The following is a 20,915-nucleotide window of genomic DNA, read 5'->3' as shown; positions in this document are numbered from 1 at the left end:
TTGGATCAGCCTACCATCAGGGACCTTGTCAAACGCTTTACTGAAGTCCATGCAGACAACATCCTCTGTCCTACCCTCATAAATCATCTTCGTCATCTCTTCAAAAAACTCAATCAGATTTGTGAGACATGACCTCCCCCGCACAAAGCCATGCAGACTATCCCTAATAAGTCCATGCTTTTCCAGATGTGAGTAGATCCTATCCATAAGAATCTTTTCCAATAACTTCCAAACGTATAGCTCACTGGCCTATAATGTTCTGGTTTGTCCCTGTCACCCTTCTTAAACAAAGCAACAACATTGACTATTCTATGGTCTCCTGACACCTTGTCCGTAGCTAAAGATCTCAGTCAAGGCCCCAGCAATCTCCTCCCTTGCTTCCCTCAGTATCCTGGGATAGATCCCATTTGGCCCTGTGGAGTTATCCACCTTAATGTTTCCCAAGACGCCCAACTCCTCCTCCTTATCATCAACATGCCCTGGAATATCATCATGCCCATCCCCAACCTCCCCATCATCCTTCCATAGAACCATAGAACCATACAGCACAAAACAGGCCCTTCGGCCCACCGTGTCGTGCCGTCCCTCAGACCACCCTCACACTACCTAACCCCTTCCTCCCGCATATCCCTCTATCTCACGTTCCTCCATATGCCTATCCAACAAGCTCTTGAACCTGTTCAATGTATCTGCCTCCACCACCACCCCAGGCAGTGCTTCCCCTTGCTCGATACTGATATGAGATCTCATTAAGGGCCTCACCCACTTCTTCTTGACAGGGCAGGAGGTGCCTGATGGAGCAGGTGGGCAGGTGGGCTGTTTGCGAGGTGGCCTATTCCCACTGCTTACTGTGTGGCTCCCAATGCATGGACTCAAGTTTCTCAACACCATCCCCAATATTATTTCCCCACCTTGACGGGCCATTGTGAGCCAGAGATTCCCAGCATTTAGTGAGGATGTTGCATTTCTTAAGGGAAGTTTTGAACACATCTTGAATCTTTTCCTCTGTCTGCCCGGTGCCATCTTCCCGAGACATACACCCCGAGACATGCACCCACACACAGGGCTTTCCCTTCCACTGGCTCTGCAGTGAGGGAGGCTCGGGTCACAGTGGGTGGGGGAACGACAGAGAGGGTCTGGAGTCAGACAGGCAGAACTGGCCCTGAAGTTGTTGGGGGTGTAATTGGGGGAACTCCAAGTGGGATCAGTCCAGTGTTAGGGTTGGGAGCTGGGACGACAGGGATTAGGTATGTGATTGGGTGGTGTGACCAGAGAGGACAAGCATGGTGTCTGTAGGGGAGGGGTTCAGGCACACAACAGGCACATAAGTAACCATGGTTACAAGAGCAGGTCAGATGCTGGTATCCTGAGTGGGTGATTCACCTCCTGACCCCCCCTCAGGCGTAAGTTCCCCTCCAGCTACAAGGAACAAGTCAGGAATGTGACAGAATTGTCCCCAGTTGCCTGGGGGAGTCCAGCTCCAACAACCATCAACAAGCTTGACGGAATCCAGGACAAAGCAGCCCGCTCGATCAACACGCTGTCACCACCCTAAGCATTCACCCCGTCCACCACCAGCACACAGTCCACAGAGTGGACCATTTACAAAAAGCACTGCTGTTACTTGCCGGGGCTACACCGGCAGCACCTCCCAAACCCATGACCTCGACCGCCAAGAAGTTCAAGGGCAGCCGGGGGAGAGCCAGGTTCCCCTCAAGTCACGCACCACCCTTGGAAATGTATTTCCTATCCTTCATTGTCGCCGGGACCAAATCCCGGAACTCCCTTCCCAACAGCACTGTGGGAGCACCTTCACCAGAAGAAGAGCCATGGTCTGTAAGGAACCCCACCTCCACCTTCTCAGGGGCAATTCAGGATGGGCAATACATGCCTTGCCTGCAATACACTTATCTGCAAAACTTAAAATTAAAATCACCCTGGGGTCCAGGGAGAAGGTCGTTATGTAATCAGGGAGATGGTGACCCCTCGCCAGTGAGCATTTTAACACTCCGTCAAGGACATCACTGTTATTATGTTCCTGATACATTTCACTCCACTCCTTGGTTTCAGTTCAGATGCTCCCTGGCCCTGTGAACTCCCCTCCCCGTGCTCCTTCGGCCTTGCTTCGATTGCCTGGATTTACCTCCCACCGTAGGAGAGGGCAGTGTGCCTGGCTCAGGGCGCAGCCTGTGCGTCAGTGCTCAGCTGGATGTTGAGTGGCAGTTTGCAGCCTACTCTGCAGAGGTGCAGGGTGAACGAGACACCGCTTGCTCTCACTGTGGCGCAAGGGATTTGCTATTTCAGAGCTAATTTCACCAGGGAGTTGCGGGCTGTGGAGAGTGGTAAGTGCAAAGGCTGATGTTTTCACATAGAACACACAATTCATTCTCAACACATAACTTCCAGCTGGATCCAAGAGGTTAACAGAGCCTCCTGGGTCCACGACCCTACCCCGACCACCTTAAACATCACACCGCTGTCTGCCCATACCCCTCTGCCCGTGATCACCTGTGACCCTGCCCACACCCCCACATTCCATCTGTAACTCGAGCTCCACAGCCCGCCTGTGACTCTGCCCCCACCACACTGCGCCTGTGATGTCCAACACTCTGCCTGTGGGTCCGCTCACACACGCACTTCTGGTGACGTGGTACCTCCAACACTCTGCCTGTGGGTCTGCCCACATACACACACACACACACACACACACACACACACACACACACACACACACACACACACACACACACACACACACACACAGCTAGTGATGTGGTACCTCCAACACTCCACCTGTGACCCCACCCCAACACTCCGCCTGTAACCCCCCCAACATTCCGCCTGTAACTTCACTCCCAACACTCCACCTGTAACCCCACTCCCAACACTCCGCCTGTAAGCCCACTCTCAACACTCCCCCGGTGACCTCACTCCCAACACTCCACCTGTAACTCCACTCCCAACACTCTGCCTGTATCCCCACTCCCAACACTCCACTGGTAACCCTACTCCCAACACTCTGCCTGTAACCCCGCCCCCAGCACTCCATTACAACATTCCCCAGGGCACACACTGACTCACCAGTTGTTGACTTGTAAGATTGTCAGGCCCGTGTCTTGCGCTAACTGTTTCTTCTGCTCCTCGGACGGGTACGGGTGCTGGAAAGGGACACAAGAGTGTAGCGTGAGTCACAGACCACCCTCAGTCAGGGCACTGCCCCATCAGTTCAGAGTCACTCAACACCCCCAGGGTGGGACCACCAGCACAGACAGCTGAACAGGCACCTGTCGCACCCCTGGAGCACGACAGGTCCAGGGCTGGGTCCGGGGGGTCAGGAGTTCTCCTCATGCCTCAACCCAGCATTAGTCCCTCAAGGAACAACAGTGCGTCGGGTCTTTGTATATCTGTTGGACCTTGGCGTGCACAAACATCTCAATATTTTTCTCTCTTATTCCTTTCCTCCCTTTCTTTCTGCTTGTCTGTCTTCTAAACTCTTTTACTTTCTCTCTATATGAACCCCGAATTTTCTCTCTCGTTTTCTCCATCTCATTATCCACCTTCTTCTCTTGGAGCAGCTCTTTGACATATTTCCTCTCCTTGTTCCTCTCTCTCTCTCTCTCTCTCTATCAACTCCCCCCCCTTCCATAACTCTTTTTTTTTCTGAATTCATCTGTATTACTCTCCCTCCTTCTCTCACTCTCTCTCTTTCCCCTCTTTCTCCCCCCCCCCCCCCATTTCCCATTCACTCTCCCTCTCCCTCACCACAGCTCTGTCACTGGGCTGGATGTCTTGATCATTTAATTCAAAGCACGGGGCAGAGCTCAGCAATGGAAATAATCACTGTAACCAGCCCCGGGGCAAATTTCTTCAGTCAAATGACGAGCTGGGTTTGGGGGTCTCCAGAGATCCCATGCCTGCATCTTTAAAGGGCTGCGTCACTTTACAATCTTGTGAGAAGTTGAGAGTAAATGCGGTCAATGAAATGATCCATGGGGGAGCGAGAGAGCAAGGCAGAGAGGAGGTGCCAAACATCGCAGAACCTCCTCAGAGGAGAGTAGCGACCAAACCACCTATGCATCTCTTGGCTTGTTGTGGGGGTGTCAAACGACGGGAACAGCAATATCTCTGAGCTCACTCACCTGGAACCTCACAGAGTCTCAAAGGTTTCTCCTAACCCTCTGAGGACGTCCAAGAGCACTTCACAGCCAGTGAATATTCACGTCATATAAGCCAGTGATAATAAATCTGATTCTGATTCTGAAATGGTTTTCTGAAGTATAGTCACCCTGTTGTAATGCAGGAAAGGCAGCAGGCAACCTGTGCACAGCAAGATCCCATGCATAGCGAGGTGACAGAGGCTGAATTATCTGTGTTTCTTTCCGAGCAACATTGATTGATAAATAAATATTGATCGGTGATAAATTCCCTTTGAAATAGTGCTGTAGAACTGTTTACTATGAAGGGGACCCAGCTGAGAGACAGGTCCCTGCAACAGCATAGCAATCCCTCCACGTCAGTCAGAGAATCAGCCTGAATGCTCAAGTCACCATAGTGTGGCTTAAACCTGTTCTTTTCCAACCAAGGTTGATCAGGACGCCTGCCTTGTGCTTTGGACACGCCGTCCACAGAACAGTCAGCGTCCTCCAAGAAGGGCACACTCCAAAAACAAAATGTCCTTTGTTGGTTGTAAAGTGCATCAGGACATCCTGAAGTCACCACATAAAGAGACAGCATTTACCACCACAAATGAGGACAGCAGGTTCCTTATCAGGTTGACAATCCCCTGCAGCTCGTTGGATTGCACTCTCACCTCTAGGGTGGAAGGTCATGGGTTCAAGCCCCACTCCAGAGATATGGCCATGCAGTCTCGATGGATGCAGCACTGAGGGGCTGCTGCAGTGTCAGAGGAACATGAGCTGCTGAACCTTTCAGGGTGGGAAAGGCTCCACTGTCAATATTTTAAAGAAGAGCGGCAGGTTCTCCCTGGTGGACTGACCAAGGGCGAGCTCTCAACAAACAGCCTGAAGTCGATCATCTGGTCATTTATTGTTTGTGAGATCTTGCCGTGCACTACTTATGACAGTCACTTCAAAAGTATTTCATTGGTTGCAAAGTTCATTGGGACTCATTGAGGTCAAAAAAGGCGTTAGATAAATGTATGTTTATTCTCCCGTTATTGAGATTAACACTTCAAACCTGGTTATTTTATCAGGTTAATAAAATCTATGTTTAGGTATAAGGTGGGATCAGAACACATAAAGCTTGCCATATAAGGCCATGACTGTTAAACCTTTTTGCCACAAAGCTGGAATCTACAAAAGATCACAATTTCAGCCGTCCAATTAGAGACTGAATGTGCCTCTCTTTTCTTGGGCTGCTTTTGGGGCAGTGACAACAGATGGCAGATAACATTATGATCATTTCATTCTGGGAAAAAAATGCTGTGGGCTGGTCTTTTACAGGCCATGGGTTTAGTGCACTCTCTGTTTCTTATCTGACAGGCCAGTGATAGATGAGCCCTGAGCCCCAGAGTCTCTCACACTAAGGCTTGTGTCATGGACATTTGACAGCAGGGTGACGGATGGGGCCTGTAGAAAACACAGGCCTCCGTCCATATTCCTAGGCCTGACAGCAGGGTAGGCCCCAGGGGGTTGCCATGGGTTACTGGATCATGCTGCTCTTTCCCCCGTTTCGAAATGCAAATAGCCACATAACAAACAGGCCTGCTAGGATTGTGACAGCTGTGACCTAATATGAACCCGGAAAAAAGACAAAAGTGTCCTCGAGATGTTGCCGCTGAATGATTAATTGCGGCCCTTTGACAGAAGAGGGGGCTTCCAGGTCTCGACGTGAAACAAAATCACATCTTTTAAGACAATTTTGATGCACATCAGTTGATCTCCCCCTTGCCCCCTTTCAAAAGTTCTTGCAGAAAGAGTCTGACTTCAAAAGCAACCTCTGAATATTTGCATATTTTCCTGAAGCCTGTGGGTGCAGGCGGATCCTTGCCACAGTTCCCTGGAACAACCTGGGCCTTTACCGATGTGGTCCAGCAGGCAGCAATCTCACGGCTCATGTCCAGTTGTAGGTTGAGAACATAAAAATATAAGAAATTGCTGGAGCAGCAGATCACCAAGGCCCTCGTGCTGGCTTTGCTGTTCAATAACAGTGTGGCTGGTGCTCTGCCTTGTCCTCTTTCCCAGCCAGTCCCCCACAACCTCCATTGTGCACTGGCGAGGATGGTGGAGCTGCTGCCTCACAGCTCCAGAGACCCCAGTTCGATCCTAACCAAGGGCAATGTCGGTGTGGAGTTTGCACGTTCTCCCTGTGACTGTCTGGGTCCCCCCCCCCCCCACCCTTGGTTGCTCCAGTTTCCTCCCACACTCCAAAGATGTGCTGGCTGGTGGGTTAATTGGCCGCTGTAAATTGCCCCCAGTTTGTGGGTGAGGGGTAGAATCTGGGGGAGTTGATGGGAATGTGGGGAGAATAAACCAGGATTAATGTAAGTGGATTCTTGATGGTCAGCATAAACCACGGGCCGAATGGCCTGATTCTGTGCCGTGATTCCCATAAAGTCCATCTCACCCTTGACTGTACGCAGCGACTCTGAGGCGGAGAATCCTGAAGCTTTGTAACTCTGTGTGTGTGAGGAAGATTCTCCCCATCTCCCTCCTGACCCTTATCCAGAGACTACAACCCCTAATTCCCTCACCTTGGGAAACAGGTTTTGAAGTAGGTGTTAGCAGAGGGAGGATTATTGTTAACTGAAGGAGAGAGGGTCATGCAGGGTCTTGACCTGAAACATTGCCCATCCCTCTGCCTCCACAGATGCTGCCTGACCCACTGAGTTGCTCCAGCAGTTTGATTTGTGCTCCAGGTTCCAGCATCTGCAGCCTCTTGTGTCTCTGAGGATCAGTATTATCTGAGTATCATTATTAATTGTGATAGGCAGTGCATTCCCAACTGGTTATCAACTCTCCTGCTGATGGAAACACTTTCCCGTTCCCTCCCTGGATGCTGACGGTTTGGACACCTCAGTGCATTCACGCCTGTGCTTCGGTGCTTCTAAAGAGCCACCCCGGCTTCTCTTGCATGTCCTGCTGACGTGTCACATTTCTCCTCTGTGACCTCTCCAGGAGGGTGACCAGCAACGTGAGCCCCGACACCGGGTCCTGGAGGTGGAGTCAGAAAAGGGCAGTGAAGGAGTTTCCTGGGTCAGAGCTGTTGACGATGGAGAGGTGAGGATGTGGGCAGGGGGAGGGTGCAGAGGAAGTAGCAGCCGGGCTGCAGAGGCAGCACCAGGAGGTGGGGAGTCAGTGAATGAGCAAACAGGACCATAACTGATCTGGTTCCTGAAGGATGGATGTTTGATTTCAAATTTTCACTTTAACAACCTTTGACTCTGCTGGATGTGTATTCGATTTACTATTGACTTAGTTATTATTGGTTTAAGCAGTGCACCACACTCCGTCCCCTGGAATACACTGAACCCCAAAGCCTAGCCTTTTCCTCTATGGAGATTTTCCAGGAATGTATTCAGAAGGATAAGTGGGGATGAGGGGGGGATTTCATTGAAACCTCCCAACCACTGAAAGGCGTGGATAGAGTGGACGTGGAGAGGATGTTTCCATCAGTAGAAGAGTCCAGGATCTGAGAGCACACCCTCAGAATAAAGGGACGATGAGGAGGAATTTCTTCAGCCAGAGGGTGGTGAATCTGTGGAATTCGTTGGCACAGAGGGCTGTGGAAGCCATGTCATTGGGTGTAGTTAAGGCAGAGATTGATGGGTTCTTGTGGTAATGGGGGTTAAGGGTTACGGGGAGAATGGGGTTGAAAAAAAATCAGCCATGGTTGAATGGTGGAGCAGACTTGATGGGCTGAATGGCCAAATTCTGTTTCTATATCTTATGTCTTATGGTATCCCTACAGATCAGCAAGGGATGGCTGAATGCTCGGGCACTGCTGGTTTTGTTGGTTCTCTAGGTTTTTTGAGCCAAAGTAATGAAGCAAAGCTCAGGTCTTCCTTTGCTACCTAACCCACTGTCACAGCTACATGATCCATTTCCTTCCAAAGCCATCCATTCAGGCTGCCTCAGCTCCTTCCTGGAACTCCTTCCTGATTCTCTCCTTCTGTGGGAAGCAGTTCTGGAATCTGCAACTACAATTATACACCTTCCACGTACAGAACGCCCTATGAAGTAGAAAAGTGACCCAAGGTTTTTCAAAGGCTTCTTATACAATAAAATAGATTGCTGGGATACGTCACCATAGACAGGTGGAGCCCGGCCTGAGAGCTGGGGTTTTGGGAATGCCTGAGAAGGAAAAGAGAGCAGCAGAGATGCAGAGAGGTTGAGGAGGGAAGTTTGGAGTTGGGAGGCTCGGCAGCAGAAGACACGATCACAGTGTGGAACATTGGTAATTGTGGATGAGTTGTCGAGTATGAGTGATTTCTCATATTCTCTCACAACATAGAAGGAGGCCATTTGGCCCATCAGGTGTATGCCAGCTCTCAGGACATCTCACCTCCCCACTTATTCCCCTGCAACCTGTACTCTCTCAGATGTCCCCATCAACCGCCCCCTGATTCTCCCACCATTCACCCTCACACTAGGAGCTGCTGACAGTGGTCAATTTACCTACCGACCCGCATGCCTTTGGGATCTGGGGGAAAAGAGAGCACTTGGGGGAATCCCACGCAGACACAGGGAGAACTTCACACAGACAGCAGGATTGAACCTGGGTCTCTGGAACTGGGAGGCAGTGGCTCTTACTGGGTTCATGCCTGCCTGTGATGGAGGTTTCAGAGGAAGGAAAGGGTGAGATCATGGAGGGATTTGAAAATAGGGATGAGAATTTTAAAATCAAGACTTTGCTTCACCAGGAGCCAGCGCAGACCTGGTGAGTGGAATGTAGTTAGAGTTAGGTCACAGGCAGCAGAGTTAAGGTCAAACTGGACTCCAATCTCCCACACAAGGGTGTACTTGTACCCACAGCTTTTGACAAGGTTCTGCATCGTAGGCTGGTCCAGACATTGGTGAGGTTACCCTTGGAATAGTGGGTGCAGTTCTGGTCACCACATTATAGTATGGATCTGGCAATGCTATAAAGAGTGTAGAAGGGATTCACCAGGACATTGCCTGAAATGGTGGGCTTCGGTTGCAAAGAGAGATTGGATACTCTGGGATTGTTCTCAGTGGTGTGCAGGAGGGGTGACCTTATAGATGTTTGTAAAATTATGTGGGGTATAGGTAGGGTTAGAGGAGTTTTCCGCGGAGTCCAAAACTAGAGGACATAGGTCTAAGGTGAAAGTGAAAAGTTTTAAGGGAGACCTGCGGGGCAGGTTTTCCACACAGAGGGTGGTGGGTGTATGGAACAGGCCGCCGGAGGAGGCGGTAGAGACAGGTACAATCTCAGCATTTAAAAACATTTGGACAGGTACATGGAAAGGAGAGGAAAGGAGGAATATGGGCCAAATGCAGGAAAATGGGAGTGGCAGAGAGAGGCATCTCAGTCGGCATGGACGAGTCGAGCTGAAGGGTCTGTTTCCATGCTGTACAACCCTGCGACTTTATCGTCGTAACAGGTCACATCTCTGCATCAGGCAACATGCAAGATTTATTGCCATATGTTTGGGGTCCAACTTTCATTTGGACAACTTCCAAATCTTCCTTATCCTGAGACTGTTCAATTCATCCAGCAATATTGATGGGTTCAGTGTTGAGTGAGTGTTTGCGTGTGTTGCAAATGTGTGAGAATGAATGACGGTGAGAATATGTGTACATTTGTAAATGTGAATGCATCAGAGACAGAGAGAGAGAGACTCCATGAATTGTGTGTCTGCATGTATAATGTATGTAAAACTTGTGTGTACCTATGAACATGGGATTCCACACATCTGCATCTGCCTGTCTGCTGTTATCAGTGTCAGACTGAGAAGGAGTCAGACCTGGAATATGGCCCTCTGCCCTACCTCACTCCCCCCACCCTCTCGCTCTCACGCCTCCCCCTACTGTCCCTTTCTCCATCCAACCTTTCCTCCCCCTGCCAGATTCTGTCTACTCCACTCATCTTCCTACCTCCCTGTCTCCCCTCCCTCCCTCCAGCCTGTCTGCCTCCCTCTTAACACTCTGTCTCCCTCTCCCTCCCATTCTCCCCCCTTCCTTCCATCAGACCTCACTGTGTTTATCTCTCTCTCTTTCTCTCTTTCTCCTTCCCTTTAACTTTCTTCCTTTCCTCACTCCTTAATATCTGTTTTCCTCCCCTCCCGCCGGTTACCCCTGTGCCCTGACAAAGATTATAAATGTGCTTGGGTCACTGTAGACAACGCAGAATATTTCACATCAGTGGTATCTGACCAGGGATCAGTGGAGTAGACACTGGCCAGTTTAACGAGCGCTCCCAGAGGCTTTTCCATCCTGAAGTTTCAGGTCGAGTGGCCGGCCATGGAGTCAGGTGATTAAATGCCATCTAATTAGCTCTTTCCACAATCTAATGTATTTACAGACATTTCAATTAGTTAGTTTGCTCAGGCCCTATCAGAAGTACTTTGCCTAACTAACCAGCAAAAGGATTCACTATAATTAATTATTGCAATCAGACACTGAGTTTCTCAGCTGAAGGCAGCTGACTGCCTTCTGTGGGGCTCGAGGTGAGGGATCACAGTGGACACACAACTTCAGATTGAAGGTACAGGAACAGGAAAACAAGCCCTTGGGCTTCCATATGGAGGCGGGGGAAGGAGGCCATTCAGTCACTGACCCTGGACCACCATCCCGGCATCTTCACTGCATCCACTTGGAAATGGCGGAGGGAAGAGAGGGACAGCTGGCATCTCCTCGGCCATCATAATCAAAGACCCCACCCACACGGGACATTCTCTCTTCTCTCCTCTCCCATCAGGCAGAAGATACAGGAGCCTGAGGGCACGTACCACCAGGATCAAGGGCAGCTTCTATCCCACTGTGATAAGACTATTGAACAGTGCCCTAGTACGATGAGATGGACTCTGACCTCACAATCTACTTGTTGTGACCTTGCACCTTATTGCACTGCACTATCTCTGTACTGTTATTGTTTCTACCTGTACTACCTCAACGCACTTTGCACTAACTCAATGTAACTGCACTGTGTAATGAACTGACCTGTACGATCGGTTTGCAAGACAAGTTTTTCACTGTACGTTGGTACAAGTGACAATAATAAACCAATACCAATACCAAAATGGGAGTTGCAACAGGGACCTCGTCAAGGTCACTAGGGGCAATTTACAGTGGTCGATTAACCTATCAACATGTATGTCTTTGAGATGTGGGAGGAAACCAGAGTATCTGGGAGAAAACCCACACGGTCACGGGGAGAACGTGCAAACTCCACACAGACCACGCCGGAGGTCAGGATTGAACCCGGGTCACCAGAGCTGTGAGGCAGGGGCACTACCTGCTGCGCCACTGTGCTGCCCTTTTATCACCGAACTTTCACCAACATCACTCTCCACAGGAAATTCTCAACCCGCTGAGTACTTCCAGCATTTCCCATTTTAATTTCAGAGTTCCAGCATCCCCGGGGCTCTGCCCTCGGACCTGTGATGCAGGGCCTCTGCTGTTAGTGGTGCCTTGCAGCCTTTGAGGGAGGCAGTGCACAAGTCTGGAAACGGACACTTGAGCGAGTGCAGGAACAGCTCATGGCCTGTTGATGGTGCCTGGGGTCGGGTCCCACCAGATAAAACACTGCAGGTTCCCGACCATCATAAACATTTCTAAACCTTTCCCCCTCGTGCTCTAATCCTTCCCTCTGTCTGTAACGTTCCACAGCCTAATAACTTCTCCAGTTCTAACCTCACACACACTCTGACTTCCTTCACGGAAACATTGGTGCCCGTATCTCCGCTCAGCTCTGGACTCCCCATTGTAAACCTCTCTGCCTCTGCTCCTTTTAAGAAATGTGTGAAAACAAATGTTTAACCAAGTTTTTGTCTCATCCAGCAGCGTTGCTGCCTCACAGCACCAGCAACCCCGGTTCAATCTCGACCTCCGATGCTGTCCGTGTGGAGCTTGCACATTCTCCCTCTGACTGCATGGATTTCCCCTGGGTGTTCCAGTTTCCTCCCACATCCCAAAGGTGTACGGGTCTGTGGGCCACTTTAAATTACCCCTGGTGTGTATCATTGGGCAGCTGAAGGGAATGTAGGGAGAATAAAATGGGATCAGTGCAGGATCGGTGTAAATGGGTGGTTAATGGTTTGCACGGACTCAGTGGGTTGAAGGGCCTGTTTCCCTGCTGTAGGAGCGGTGACCCTCTGAATTTCAGTTATCCATTCTATTAGCACATGTGGTAGAGTCAGATACTGTTGGAGCTCTCCCATGTAATGCCTTGGCACATTGTACGCTGCACAAGGCACTATGCTGTGTTATCACTTCTTGTCCTGTATACACTGGTGGGTTGTGACGAAGTGGATGGGAAGGTGGTGCGTGAACAGACACCAGTGTCAGACAACTGGCTCTAAGGGTAATTCCACACAAACTATGAACATCAACAAAACATTAGCAGGAACAGACCCTTCGGACCCTTGAACCTGTTCCACTATTCATCAAGATGATGGCTGATTTTCTACCTCATCGCTAGTTTCCTGCGCTGTCCCCATTCTCCTTGATTCCTCCAAAATCCAGGAACGGGTCAATGTCTGTTCTGAATGCAATGACTGAACCTCCAAAGCCCTCCAGGGTAGGAAATAGAAACACAGTTGAATTAGAAGCAGGAGTAGTGCTCTTGGCTCCTGCAGCCTGCTCCTCCATTTAACAAGATGGTGGGTGATCTGATTAGAACTTTACCCTCAGCGGTTAGCGTAACACTACTACAGCGCCAGCGACCCGGGTTCAATTCTGGCCACTGTCTGTAAGGACTTTGTACATTCTCCCTGTGTCTGCGTGGGTTTCCTCCCACATTCCAAAGACGTACGGGTTAGGAAGTTGTGGGCATGCTATGTTGGCGCTGGAAGTGTGGCGACACTTGTGGCCTGCCCCCAGAACACTCTACGCAAAAGATGCATTTCACTGTGTTTTTCGATGTACATGTGACTAATAAAGATATCTTATCTTGTCTTATTCCTGCTAACCTGAGGTAACCCTTCTCCCCTTATCGAGTATCCGTCCGTCCTTGGCTTAAAAATATTCGAAGACTCTGCTTCCATCACGCTTTGAGGAAGAGAGTTCCAAAGATTCACTAATCTCTGATAGAAACGACCCTGCCTCATTTCTGTCTTAAATGGATGACCCTTATTTTTAAATAGAGACCTTTTGTTCCAAATTCTCCCAAGGGGAGATGTCCTTTCACCCTGTCAAGCACTGATATTTTTCAATCAGGTCACCCCTTACTTTTTCATACAAGGCCAGTCTGTCGAATCTTTCCTCATAAGACAATTCCAGGTATTAGAGCAGTGAAACTTCTCTGAACTGCTGTATCAGTATACCAGCCTTTAATGAACCTTGCAAAATTCCGAAGATGCCCCAAGAAATTTTTCCTCATTTCCTGAATGGCCATCTGTTCGTTTTGAAGAGCAACACTCCTCAACCAGGGAGGCATTGTCTCCTTATCCAGCCCCGAGCCCTCCAACAAGAGAAGGCACTAGATGTGCTGTGGGATTGGGAGGAGGGTGATGGAGCTTGGCTGTTGGTTAGGGTTAAGGTCAGTGCTTCCCCTTCACTCTTACCGTGAGGTGCTGGAACAGCCAAGCTCGCATGATGTTGGTGGCGACCTTGGGGAAGATGCCTCTTTTCTTCTGGCGTCTCTTGTCCTTGTCGAGGTCGTCATCGTCGCCAGTCCCGGGCGAGGCCACACTGTTGTCCAACGCGTCTCCTGAGGGGAGAGGAAACCATGGGATCAGTAACACATACCAAGGAGTGTGGAGGGTCAGGCGGCTTTCACTCTCCTTTTGCAGGAGATACAGTGACTGACAAAGGGAACGTCATGCGCCAGTCTCCTGGCCTGGGTTCAGCACACACTAATGTACAAATTAGGAACATTGGTCCACTCGGCCCCTCAGTCCTGCTCCATCATTCAATAAATTCATGGCCGATCTGATTGTAACCTTAATCCCACATTCCCTTCTACTCTTAGTAGCTTCCTTCTAAGTACCTGCCTATCTCTGCCTTAAAAGTATTCAAAGACTCTGATTCCACTACACTTTAAGGAAGAGAATTTCAAAGACTCATGGCCCACTGAGAGAAAAAAAAGTCAACTCCTCCATGTCTTAAAGGGCAACCCTTTATTTTCAAACAATGACCCCTAGTTCTGCATTGTCCCATTTGAGGAATCATCCACCCTGTCATGACCCTTCAGGGTACAATATGTTCCAAGTCTCACCTTGTCCAACCTTTCCTCACACCTGCCCATTCCAAGTATTAGCCTAACAAACCTTCTCTGAACTGCTTCCAATGCATTAACATCCTTCCTTAAGCAAGGAGACCAGAGCAGTGGGCAGTACTCCAGAAGTGGTCTCACTCTGTCCTGTATGAAACATAATCTGCCTACTTTTGTATTCAATTCCTCTCACACTGAATGATAACATTCTGTTAGCTTTCTTACTTGCTGTACCTGGAAACGAAGGGTTCAGTTTGGAAAGTAAATGTTTTCAATTTGACAGAAAGCATGCCACTGGATTGAAACTCCACCCCCACCCCCCCAATCTCCCTTCCAAACCCCCCAAACCCTCCTATTACTCTACAGGTGCTGTGTAAGTCCATTGACTACTTTTGTTACAGGTGATACACATTGGGTGAGCCAGCATTATAGACACTGACACAACTTGTTCACCAAAGTGTTTGATAAATTTGGGCTTGTTAGAATTCAAAGTATATTTTTCAAAATATTAATTACTAATCTCTATATTTTTATGTTTAATTTTCTTGAAGCAATGACACGGTAAAAAAAAGCACAGTACATTAATGAAATCGGGTTTGAAACTTGAACTGACATTGTTTCCATTATTGACCTCAAGCTGGTAGAGGACAAACTAAATGAATTTTAGACCCAATAAAGATGTTTTCCTGCAATTGAAAAAGTGACATTAACTATTGTGCACTGATTTTTAGTGGGTCTGGGGCACCTGTGGCTCTGCGTGTTGCTGGCTGGAGTCAGAATCCTGTGGATACTGGAAGTCTGAAGACGGTTCGTCGGCCTGAAGCATTGACTGTTTACCCCCCTGCAGATGCTGCTCAGTATTTTACTGTTTAAGACCCAAGTCAGACAGTCCCTCGCCAGAGGCTTGAAGGCAACAATATCGGCTGATGTTGCGTGCAGTAATGAGGGAGTGCTGCATGGTTAGAAGCGCTTCTCATGGGCACTGTCGGGTGGAGGTGAATGATCCCAATGGCACTACCTTGTAGAAGTGTAGTGAGCTTGCCTGAGGGTCCTGCAAGACCCTCAGGCAAGAACTGTAAAACAGATGATCTTGGCATGTATCCCAATGCCGTTTGTGGATGTTACTGTGTGTAAAACTGTCCTTTACATTTGCTACGTCTCAACAGTGCTGACTTCATAGATGCCGTAGAGATCAGAAGACCATAAGATACAGGAGCAGAATTAGGCCTTTCGGCCCATCGAGTCTTCTCCACCATTCTATCATGGCTGATTTCTTTGTTCAACCCCATTCTCCTGCCTTCTCCCCATAACCCCATTACCAATCAAGAACCTATCAATCTCTGCCTTAACTACACCAAATGACTTGGCCTCCACAGCCCTCCGTGGCAACAATTCCACAGGTTCACCACCCTCTGGCTGAAGAAATTCCTCCTCATCTCAGTTCTAAAGGGATGTCCCTTTATTCTGAGGTGGTGCCCCAGATCCTAGACTCTCCTGCCAATGGAAACATCCTCTCCTTGTCCACTCTATCCAGGCTTTTCAGTATTCAGTAAGTTTCATAGATGTCACAGATGTGATAGAGTCAGTCATACGCCCTTCAGTACACCAAGTCTACATTACTGTGCCACCCCTAATGTACCTGGTTGGTTGTGAAGGTGGTCAGGGTCATCCTGAGGCCATAAACTGCATCACTGAAGTGAAAGTTTTATTTTTTTAAGAAATCACTCTTGATTCAAGAGTATCAGCCACAGCAAGCACGACTCTGAGCCAGGAGATTGTGGGTTCAAGTCCCACTCCGCAGGGAAGATCTCAGCTGAAACCACAGTACTGAAGGAGTGCAACACTGTCTGAAGGACTGCTTTTTTGGTTGAGATATTAACTCTCCTATCAAGTGGAGGCAGTATTTGAAATAAGAGTGGCTGAGCTCTCTCTGGTATCCCAGTAAACAATGTGACCATGAGATTGCTTTGTGCAGATTGGCTGCACTTCAGAAATACTTCACCGATTGCACAGACCTTTTTGGCATTCTGAGAAAGGTGCTATAGAAATGCAAAGAGGATCCTTCACAACAGAATGGGAGGAAAGAGACATGGAACTGAATAGCTTTGTTCTGTTCCTTGACTGGAATCTGGGAAAATTCTCACTGCCGTGTTCTTGGGAAGAAACAACCAATCTCCACCTTTGCATTTTTGACCTATCTGACTTTGTAGGAGAAATCCCCAACATCACCAGACTCACCTTATTGACTGTAGATATTGAAATCTGGAGAATTAAAACCCAAAATGCTGGAGGAACTCAGTGGGTCAGGCAGCATCTGGGGAGGGAAATGGACAGCTGACATCTCAACCCAAAATGTCGCGTGTCCTTTTCCCTCTACAGATGCTGCCTGACCCACTGAGTTCCTCCAGAAGCTTGCTTTTTGCTCATCTTACTTCCTGTAGGGCCCAAGAACGGAAGCCTTCTCTCATCAAGTGTGATCATCATTACAGCACAGAAACACAAGCAAAAAGATTCCGTTGGCAATTGACAAGTGGTTGGTGCATCATCGGAGCCTGTGTGAGGTTGAAGGAAGGCTGGCCCTCACTGAGTGAGCTGTAGAAGATGGCTGACACCCTCTCAGGTGCTTTAGTTAAGATGAGGTTGTGTCACACATCACAAGGTAACTGTGCTGTCTCGGGAGTCGCTGCCAACTCTGGGTTGGCTGACACACTTGTGCTTAAGTTCGCAGACCTGCTGCCAGTCCTGAAGGATTCATCACACGACCTGTCATCTGGAACCACACCCCCAACTCATCAAACACACTCTCGACTTTGTCTTCCTTGCAGGAACTGTACTCAATAGCTCAAAGAAAACGAGAGATTTTTATCCACTCTCTGTTGGTTTCTGTTCCTGGTTTGTGGGAGATTCTTCTCTTAATCTGGAGGGAGGTGTGAATTGGAACTGCTCCCTGTAGTGAGGCACTAGAGTGCAGGCTACAGTGGGACGGTTCAATTACTGGACTGCAGTTCCAAAGCCTCGACAATTCATCCAGGGACAAAAATTCACACCCCACCATGACAGATGGGGAATTAAATTAAATTCATTAAAAACATCTGGAATTATTTTAAAAAAACATCATTAGGAACGGTTACCGCAGATCGCTGGACTGACCGCAAACCCTAGGTAGATCAGAAATGTTTGTGCACCTTTATCCAATCTGGCCCATGTGTGACTTCAGACTCACCAGAATGGTTGACTCCTTATTGCCCTCACTTAGGCTGAGCCTCAGTGCAGTACTGAAGGGGTGTTGTACTTTTGAAGGCACAATGTTTTGGTTGAGAGGGGTGTAAATGGTCCAACTGCAACTGGGAAAAAACAAGTGTTCTCCCTGATGTTTTGGCCAGGATTTCTCTCTCAGTCAACAGATTAGCTGTTCACAGGCTCCTTGCTGTTTGCGGGAGCTTGCTCTGCTATGAATTGGCTGCCACATTTCCTTCAGTATAAGAGGGGCTGCCCACTGGGATTTTCCAAACTTCACCTGGTCCTGTGCTTGTGATGCCAGTGTGAATGGGTTCAATGTGAATGGGTCCCCAGAGTGAATGGGTCCCCAGAGTGAATGGGTCCAGAGTGAATGGGCCCAGAGTGAATGGGCCCAGAGTGAATGGGCCCAGAGTGAATGGGTCCAGAGTGAATGGGCCCAGAGTGAATGGGTCCAGAGTGAATGGGCCCAGAGTGAATGGGTCCAGAGTGAATGGGCCCAGAGTGAATGGGTCCAGAGTGAATGGGTCCAGTGTGAATGATCCAGTGTGAATGGGTCCAGTGTGAATGGGTCCAGAGTGAATGATCCAGTGTGAATGGGTCCAGTGTGAATGATCCAGTGTGAATGGGTCCAGAGTGAATGGGTCCAGTGTGACTGAGGCTACAAACCTCAAAGAGCTCAGGAACCTGCACCCAGTGGCACCGGGGGAAAGTTTCCAGAAGTTCAGCCTGTCGCCTGAGGTGATGGCGGCTGGTTGGGGAGGGGAAACTCGCTCCCATTGTCCCCAGGATCAGGCCGGTAGCATGGCTGGAATCTCACTCCGTCTGTCTCACATTCTTTCCCAATACAAACACATGCACGCACACAAATATTTTCCCAAAGTCACGGGGAAGGTCCATGAGAAGGCCATGGGTGCTCTGGTTCCCTCCACTGCCCTGGCACAGCCAGCTTCCTTTGCATTTATGCTGTTTTACTAATAATAAAATGAGAGCCCTTCAACAGCTGCCGCACTGTTTTGTCCTCAGGCTAAAGGAAAGCCTTAAAAGCCTGCCTGGAGGGCATCTAAATAATGCATCTAAGAGACCAGCTCCCGTCCCACTTGTCATAATGTGCAATCCCCCCGGTGCCTGTCTCCTGACTCTCACTATCCAAACACCCAGCCTGGCACACCAACCCTTTCATCCCTTTGACACAACAGAGCGGAGAACCAGGAGAGCAGAAGCTGCCTGGAAACGGGAAAGAAATGTTCAACATCTCTACACCCACACACACCCCACCCCGTCCACACACCCCACCCCGTCCACACACCCCACCCCACCCACACACCCCACCCCGTCCACACACCCCACCCCACCCCGTCCACACACCCCACCCCACCCACACACCCCACCCCGTCCACACACCCCACCCCACCCACAAACCCCACCCCGTCCACACACCCCACCCCACCCCGTCCACACACCCCACCCCATCCACACACACCCCACCCCGTCCACACACACCCCACTCCATCCACACACACCACCCCGTCCACACACCCCACCCCACCCCGTCCACACACCCCACCCCGTCCACACACACCCCACCCCGTCCACACACACCCCACTCCATCCACACACACCACCCCGTCCACACACCCCACCCCGTCCACACACCCCACCCCACCCACACACCCCACCCCGTCCACACACCCCACCCCACCCCGTCCACACACCCCACCCCGTCCACACACACCCCACCCCGTCCACACACACCCCACTCCATCCACACACACCACCCTGTCCACACACACCCCATCCCACCCACACACCCTACCCCACCCACACACCCCACCCCGTCCACACACACCCCACCCCGTCCACACACACCACCCCACCCACACACCCCACCCTGTCCACACACACCCCATCCCACCCACACACCCCACCCCATCCACACACCCCACCCATGCACACCCCACCCACACACCCCACCCCATCTGCACACCCCACCCACACACACCCCATCCCACCCACACACACCCCACCCACACACCCCACCCACACACCCCACCTCATCTGCACACCCCACCCACACGCACCCCACACCGTCCACACACCCCACCCCATCCGCACACCCCACCCACACGCACCCCACACCGTCCACACACCCCACCCCATCTGCACACCCCACCCACACGCACCCCACACCGTCCACACACCCCACCCCATCCGCACACCCCACCCACACGCACCCCACACCGTCCACACACCCCTCCTGCACACACCCAACCCCACCCACACACACTATACACACCCACCCCACCCATACACATCCCACCCACACACACAGACCCCACCCCACTCACACACACCACCCCACCTCACACACACCACCCCACCCCACCCACACTCACCTCACCACACCCCACTCACACACACCCCACCCTACCCACACACACACACCCTGCCCCACCCACACATGCTTCGCCCCACTCACACACACCTCACTCCACCCCACCCATACACACCTGACCCCACCCCACCCACCTCACCCCCACCCCACCCAACTGACCCCACCCACAGACACCTCACCCCCGCCCCACCCACACACACCCCACCCCCACACCACCCCCTCCACACTCATCTCAGCCCCAAGAACCTTTACATACTGGCACACACACACACACACACACACACACACACACACACACACACACACACACACACACACACACACACACACACACACACACACACACACCAGGCCAGACATTACATTCCTTTTCCAATGGTTGCACAAGTGGTTGTCTTTCAATCAACTGTAACAAGGTTCGGGGAGAAGCATGTCTGAAGTTTCACGGAGCAAGGAGTTTCTCCGTGAACAGTGGGAGCCCACATTCAGCTCCTGTGTCCCACAGCTCCTCCCCTCTGCTGCACGAGCTCTGGGATATTCCGCAAGTGCAAAAGAGCACTGGTACTGCCTCTGAGTCCACCGCCATCGGTGACGTGGGGAATCTGGTTATTGACGAGCTGCTATTTGTGGGATCTTGCTGCGTACGCATTGTCTGCCGCGTTTCCTCAATTGTGGCAGTGTATTCTTCAACGGTGAAGAAGTTCCTGAAGTCAGGGAAGATGCTGTGTACGTTCTCTCTGGCACTGGTGCCAAGGAGCAGGAAAGCTGCCTACACAGGACCCACTGGCTGCAGCCTGTTGTCTCCAAGGGGTGCTCTAGATGGGAAGCTGACTGCACCCTGTGATGGTGTACCTTGCCCTAGAGGGCACCTCGGGCATGTGTAAAAGACAACTGCTACCTGGTTTTACCCACTGGGACTAGTGTTCCA

General features: G+C 50.4%; 1 protein-coding gene across 8 annotated transcripts in view; it reads right to left on the bottom strand.

The window, feature by feature from the left end:
* LOC127586347 (homeobox protein Meis1-like) overlaps positions 1-20,915 on the bottom strand; it is a 278,364-nt gene that overhangs the window by 27,463 nt on the left and 229,986 nt on the right. For all 8 annotated transcript variants that reach the window (XM_052044217.1, XM_052044216.1, XM_052044222.1 and 5 more), the window contains 2 exons: positions 13,706-13,851; positions 3,082-3,158 (listed from right to left, as the gene is read on the bottom strand). In XM_052044217.1, the coding sequence (XP_051900177.1) occupies positions 3,082-3,158; positions 13,706-13,851 (223 nt within the window). The remainder of the gene's footprint in view (positions 1-3,081; positions 3,159-13,705; positions 13,852-20,915) is intronic.

Source organism: Pristis pectinata, chromosome 35 (assembly GCF_009764475.1).
Source record: "Pristis pectinata isolate sPriPec2 chromosome 35, sPriPec2.1.pri, whole genome shotgun sequence".
Classification (NCBI taxonomy): domain Eukaryota; kingdom Metazoa; phylum Chordata; class Chondrichthyes; order Rhinopristiformes; family Pristidae; genus Pristis; species Pristis pectinata.
This window is presented reverse-complemented; position numbering and strand designations above follow the sequence as displayed.